Here is a 6,979-nt window from a genome sequence, read left to right as displayed (position 1 = left end):
AAAGAGTGGAGCGTGCAGTAGCCTGGTGGCTAAAACACTCTCCTGAAATATGAAAGGTGGATTCAGGTCTCCTCAGGCAGAGGAGCATTTCCTTTTCACTCCGTACTGAGCACTCTTGAGTACAGAACCTATGGGATAAGAAGTTCTTTAAGGTTCTTTAAATTTTTTTAAACCAGTGCTTCATTTATTGCTTCTATTACAAATGCAAAAAAAAAAAAAAATCCCTAAACACATTTGTCCTGACATTTTAAAAATGCTTTTTATTCCATTAATTTGACCAGGATTTACAAGTACTTTTGGACACCCTAAAATTGAATATTTCTGTGAATGTGAGTCACAGATCCCCCAAGGCCTCCAAACCCTGGTTTAATAGCATCAGGACTGTACAGTAATTAATCATATGTCACTTTGCAAAGGAGAGTCTGCCCTGGGGGAGTTGCTGCTTCCAGAAGATACAGTTTGGGTATCACAGCAATGTGTCTTAATCTCTTGTTTTCTGTCTTTTCATTGATCTACCCATTGAGAGTCAATTGTGGTGATGTACGGGGGCCCTCGATCCTAGGTGTCCGGAAAGCAGAGAGACCAGGGTCTTTCCAGAGGCGAGCCCTGGGCTCTCAATTTTGTCTCTCCCTTGCTGCAGCAGGCTTGTATTTTCAGGAAGTGAGAGCCTGTTTGTCAGTCTTCCCAGGGGAGTAAGGTCAAGGCCCTGGGGTTTCAGTCTTTTCAGGAGAGATGGGTTTAACCTGCATTAATCCTGAATTAAAATTTCTTTCTAGTTAAGAAAAAATAATATGAGGGAAGATAGGTTTTGTTAGGAAACAAGTATTGGTTTAAAGAAAGAAAATAAAATCCAGAGCTTTATGGCAATAGATAAACTACTCTGATCCTAAATTTTCCTGCATGTAGATACATTCATGGGTCAGGCTAGACAATCCAGCCTGACATTATGGAGATGCCCCAAGGCACTGAGGTAACAGAATGCCATGGTCAGATTGTTCTCCCATTCAATCTATAGAAAATATAAATAAGATTCAATTTAAGTTGTTTTGATTAAAGGAAATTTAGCAAAGCTTCAGGGTAAACAGGAGGGTTTCATCCCAAAATTTTATTTCGTATATTTAATAAAAGTCTATTTGCCAAGAAGATCAAGTTCTTTTAGGAGTATGAGAGATTTTACCAAATACTAATACTGTTTTGGCTCTGTTTGTAGTATTTTCTTATTTATATAAGCGTAAGTAAATATCAAATACTTTACATTTCAGTGGAAAAAAAGCATGATTATAATTAAAACTCTCATAGAAGTTAGCTTACAGGATATATGTGATCCTGGGACCCCTACAAGAAGTATGAATGGTACCAGTGTATTCAGTCCAGGGGAGATTTACATTACATACTGATTATTTGTAGAACTGGTATTAATAAATGTGGCTTTTTCTCCTAATTTTATTTCTACCTTAACTAATAGAGTGGGAAAACTCCCAAGTTTATTTTAAAAAGAATAAAAAAATCTGAATAGTATAAGCAACGAAAGCCAAAGGCAAGGGTCCTTATTTTTAATTTAGTCTAAACCTGTCAATTGGGTGAGTGCCTCAGGAATTAGTCCTTGTGGTCAGATTTTCTTCAAGTGTTTGACCTCCAAGTTTAATGACCTTCAGAAAACCCCATTCTTCTACATTTTGTTTAATATTAAATATTTAATGTCTTTAAATATTATAAACTGCATTACAACAGGCACTTAGAAGCCAGTCAATAAATAATCAAGTTACTGCTGTCTCCAGAGGGTAAGAAACCTTTATTATTCACCAAGCTTTCACTTGAATGGTTGTTTGCATACCACTTCACTGGAGACAGATTCACCAGTAAAACTTGTTGACCCCTCTTTTTTTTTTTTTTCTATTAGATATAAAATATGTCGCCTCTTATTCTGTAAGTCATCTCTTTATGCTCAGTTAGCTTTTTCTTTCATTAGCAATTAAGAGGGCTCAAGAAATAATGGCAAGGATGAACCGGGGTTAGATGACAAAGGAGGGAAAAAGAGACTACTATAATGAGTACAGAAGAGAGAAGAAAAACAATGATATAGATTATACAGTAGCTCATTTCTGGTGTATATGTTATGTCCAAACACAGAGTACAACAAAAGTTTTTGAGTCTGTTTGGCCAGGTAGGCAAATACTGTCCACACTGCCATACTTCATAATGTAAAGGTTGATACGTTGGCTATTTAAAGTGCGTGAGACACTTCCAAATGCAATCAGGTTGTCTGATTGAACTGAAAAAAAACCCCTAAATATAAACATTTTAAATCACTCTTCACTTCCTTTAATATTCTTAACTAATCCGTAAGTTGATTGCATAGCGTTTCAAGCCAGTCTGACTGCTTTCTGCTATGACCCTGTTCTTCCTCCTTCCTTGCACTAGCTTCAGTGCTGATCTCATCTTCGTTGTGCCATTTCAGTGTGCTTTGCAGCCAGAATGCTACCTTTCTCTTCATTTTCTCCAGTTTAAGTGTTACATGTTATGACCTCTGCTTGAAGCAGTATTTGAATGAAGTATACTTGAAATTGCGAGCTCCAGCGGATGGGTACTGTCTTTTGCTATTTACCTGTATAGGGCCTGTTTGTGTCACAACAGACCTCAGTTTGGTCATTTTTTTTTTGAGAATGAACTGTAAAACTTCACTGTTTGAAGGAGTCATTTTCTGTGAAAGGTATCAGAAACAGAAGAAATTTGTTCTCTGCCAAAAAGAAATTGTAAACAATTTTGAAAAGAATTCATGAAAATATGAAAAATATGAAACTTAAAGGATTAGGATTTGAGGACCCAGAGCAATAATTTATTAACCTAACCCCTGAAAAACAGGGATTCAAGTAGAAATGCTGCTGCTTCCTTTATTTCTGGTAGTTCTTCTTCTTAAACACACAAGCAAACAAACAAAAAGACTGCTGACAGCATTAGAAGATAAATAGTGACATTCTTCGGACCTTGAATTTTTTTCTTATCTTTGACTCTGCTCTGAGGATGCTATGAATGATTGCCCTTGCAGGCTTCTGTAGTAAATCAAAGTTGCCCAGCAATGAAAATTCAACCTACAACCCCTTATTTTAGTTCCTAAAAAAACCCAGTGCAGCATTCATATCAGTCTTTACCTACTGGACGCTTGGATCTTACTTCCAGAACTTTTCTAGTAAATATCTTATAAATGTATTGACTAGTACAGAAAATTATATCTGTCAAAATCATCGTATTTTTGCTTTTGACAGTCAAATTTTAGGAGCAAATGACAAACCATTTAAAACAAAATTTCCTGGTTTTAAAAATCAGTAAGTAACAATGCTAAAATAAAAAAGGTAGCAGGTAGTTTTAAGAGCAATGTTTCCTCTCATTTTTACGCTGAAGTCATTTCCTCCGACATCTAGGACACTAAGTGTAAACAGCATGCTCTTTGTAATGTAATAAAATAGCTAGTTGTCTGTAATGCTGTTTGGAAGAGTTCAGGTTGCACAGTAACCTCATTCCATCACAGTTGCGTGGAATCAATTACAATTAAATAATTAAAATCCATTAAAATAAATTGCCATATATACTAAACAATTTCATAACTTACTTGAAAAGAATAATATTTGAAAATCTTGATAATGCTTTTTAAACATGCTACATTTTTGTTAAACGTGGTGATTCTGAGCAGGATAATGTATTCAGTTTCCCATTTTTCCTCTAATCCTATTTCAAACAGGATTTTTATTTCATGCCTTTTGTATTCTATATTAAATCATTGCTCTTTTCATTGAATTTGGATTCTGCTTGAATTGACACAGAGCTATGCATGTAGTTTCATCTTTTCATTCTCTCTGACAGAAGATGGCTAATTAAAGTTTTTAAGAATATTTCATTTAAAATATTGTTCAAAAATCCAAATTGAATTCAGATAAATAATAGAAAAATAAACTTTTTATGGTGATTCAGGGGTAACATGCTTTCCTATGATGCACAAAAAAAGGACTATTTTCCTTAAAAGAATTCATGAAAAGGCGAGATCTAAATGACCAAAGACAGCATAACCTGAATAAAAGGAATACATACACCTTCAGGTAAGAGGTAATTCCAGTGGTACATGGGAGTTTGCAATTAGGAAAAGTTAAAACTCATCATTTTATTTAGGCAGGTGATGAAGTTGTGATCAGATGAATAATTTACTGCGCAAGGAGGGTTAGACACTGCCTTGCCTTTGAAGTTGTAATGCAGTGAAAGTCATGGAGGAGTTGTTTTTATTGCCTACTATTTTAGTTCATGAATAAGCACGTAGTCTAGTAGATAGGTGTTTGGCTGTGCATCTGCTACTAATCACAGTAATATAAAATTAGAGTAAAATCTTCTAGAGTGGACATGATGAAAATGTCTTATTCCTTCCATAGGTATATCACTTCTAACTGTAGAAGCTCATGAACGCAAATTTACAGGAGAAAACATAAAATACAGCATCTTCAGTGACAAGGAAAGCATATTCTCCATACACCCCATTACAGGTACATTTTTATAAATATCTCTTTTTTTCAAGTGTCTGTGTGTAGCTTAAAGAGCGTGGTCTCTAAAATATAGCAAGTTCCTACTACAAGAACAAGGGGTTCTTAGAGTATCTAAGAGTATCTTAGAGATACTCAATATCTTAGAGTATTACTCTCCTGTTACAATGAAGAAATCATTAGTAAAACCAGGGATGTGGAGAGACCTGCGCTATTGTGAACGTGATGTGGAAAGAAATTGAACACCAGTATACCTGTTTAAAACACTCAGTTCTGATTAACTAATGATCAGGTGGTAGGAGTTGATAAACTACTGCTTTGTGATCCAAGCGGAGACTCCATCTTGTTTCTCATCATAAGGTTGCCCGAAAATTCAATAGACATAATCCTTCAAAACACTCCTAATGTAGGAAGCATTAGACCCTTGCTGAGTTTAATGCTCTTTGATTCAGGCAAACCTTGACAATCCTGAAAGTCATGTTTGTTTATTTTTTGGCGATTGTATTTGTGTTCTGCAGCAGGTCTGCTTTCACCTGCTCTTCAGTCAGGAAATTCTGATGGCAGGAGAGCAGCGCATTCCCCGTGTGCATTTATGTACTCTCATCTAAGGTGCATAAGAGAGCATAGCTACTGTGGTTGCCTCTCAGCTCCTGTACATCTGCAACAAAAGAGTTTGCCTTCTGAATAGCTGGAGTCTTTCTGGGATGGCATAGACAGTATAAGCAGTTTTCCTCAGAAATAGTGTAAATAGGTTGTACTCTTAACAAATGGCTTTCTCCCTGAGTTCCTGGAGACTTTAATTGCTGATTATTCTGATGTCTCCAGGCATCAAGTGGTGTACTCCTGTAAAGCTATCGTGATTGATGCTGATGGACTGTTAAAATTATTTTGTTTAGATGAGGGGCACTTGAAGTGCATGCACTTGATTTCCAAGTCCTTCTTATTTCACTGAAATAAAACTAGAAAGTTTAATCTTAAAGTACATCTTAGAGCCAGACAAGTTAATCCCCAAGAAAGTGAATCTTCTCCGATATCACCTCCAAAAAAAGAAAAGGAAAAAAAAAATCAAATGGGATTTTCCTCTTATGTATCAAGCCAGTCTGAAAAAAGGTTACATAATGTTTTTAAGAGCCTCATAAGCACTCTCTTCACAAACAATAGTGGAATTTCTATAGCAGTGGATGTCACAAGTCTTCTTTTGAGATATTTGAGCCATTGTGGTTTCTTCTGATTCCTTTCTTCTGAAAGCTTTCTTCTGTTTCTTAGAAAACATTGATTGAAGTGCAGCCTTTCAGGTCTTTTTAATAGCAGTTCTTACCTCAGCATTATTTTGACACCAGTAACTCGCTACCCATTGTTTCTACAGCGGAAGTATTTTGAGCTATATTGATGCCCTTTCTATCTTAGGTATTCTAAACAGCCAAAGGTCTGCTATACTTGTCTTTTCAAGCACTGATGGTAATTAACCCCATTTTGGAGAATACTTTCTCCCATTCTAGGGGGATTTATTATATTGTAGAATCATATAAAGTATAGTAGGAAGTGACCCAAAGACATGAACTAGTCTGTCCTCTGACACAGAAAAGGAATCACCTGTGCCTAAATCTGATGGAAGTTTGTCTGTCGTGTTCTTAAAAACCTCCAGTGACAGTGTTTCTGCAAACCCTCTCAATAGTCTGTACAAATCTTGGCAGCGGAAAGTTTTTATTCATATTTATCTGAATGTGTGTTGAAACAATTTAAACTTATCACTTCTTAACCTAGTAACAACAGACTAAGACAAAGGCAAAAAAGCTACTCTTTACATATTTGAAGACTGTTACCCTGTTTCTTCTTCGTGTGCACTTCTCTAGAATGTCTGGCACCCGAATTATAGAATTCAAATAGAATATAGAACCCAACTCTAGAATTATGGGACCCGATGAGATCCCTCCGCGGGTCCTGAAGGAACTAGAAGATGAAGTTGCTAAGCCACTGTCCGTCATATTTGAGAAGTCGTGGCAGTCCGGTGAAGTTCCCACTGACTGGAAAAGGGGAAACATAACCCCCATTTTTAGAAAGGGAAAAAAGGAAGACCCAGGGAACTACAGGCCAGTCGGTCTCACGTCTGTGCCTGGAAAGACCATGGAACAGATCCTCCTGGGAGCTCTGCTAAGGCACATGGAGGACAGGGAGGTGATTCGAGGCAGCCAGCATGGCTTCACCAAGGGCAAGTCCTGCCTGACTAACCTAGTGGCCTTCTGTGGTGGAGTGACTACATCAGTGGACACGGGAAGGGCTACAGATGTCGTCTATCTGGACCTCTGTAAGGCCTTTGACACAGTCCCCCACAACATCCTTCTCTCTAAACTGGAGAGATACGGATTTGATGGGTGGACTGTCCGGTAAAGGGTGAGGAATTGGTTGGATGGTCACATCCAGAGGGTAGTGGTCAATGGCTCAATGTCCAGATGGAG

The 6,979-nt window shown here is 37.2% G+C and overlaps 1 protein-coding gene across 1 annotated transcript in view; it reads left to right on the top strand.

Moving 5' to 3' along the window:
* Window positions 1-6,979, top strand: part of DCHS2 (dachsous cadherin-related 2) — a 76,649-nt gene that overhangs the window by 52,810 nt on the left and 16,860 nt on the right. The window contains 1 exon segment of the mRNA XM_009329842.1: window positions 4,416-4,526. Coding sequence (XP_009328117.1) covers window positions 4,416-4,526 — 111 coding nt within the window.

This window comes from Pygoscelis adeliae, unplaced genomic scaffold, assembly GCF_000699105.1.
Source record: "Pygoscelis adeliae isolate BGI_AS28 unplaced genomic scaffold, ASM69910v1 Scaffold67, whole genome shotgun sequence".
Classification (NCBI taxonomy): domain Eukaryota; kingdom Metazoa; phylum Chordata; class Aves; order Sphenisciformes; family Spheniscidae; genus Pygoscelis; species Pygoscelis adeliae.
The sequence above is the reverse complement of the archived record's forward strand: the minus strand, read 5'-3'. Positions and strand labels throughout refer to the sequence as shown.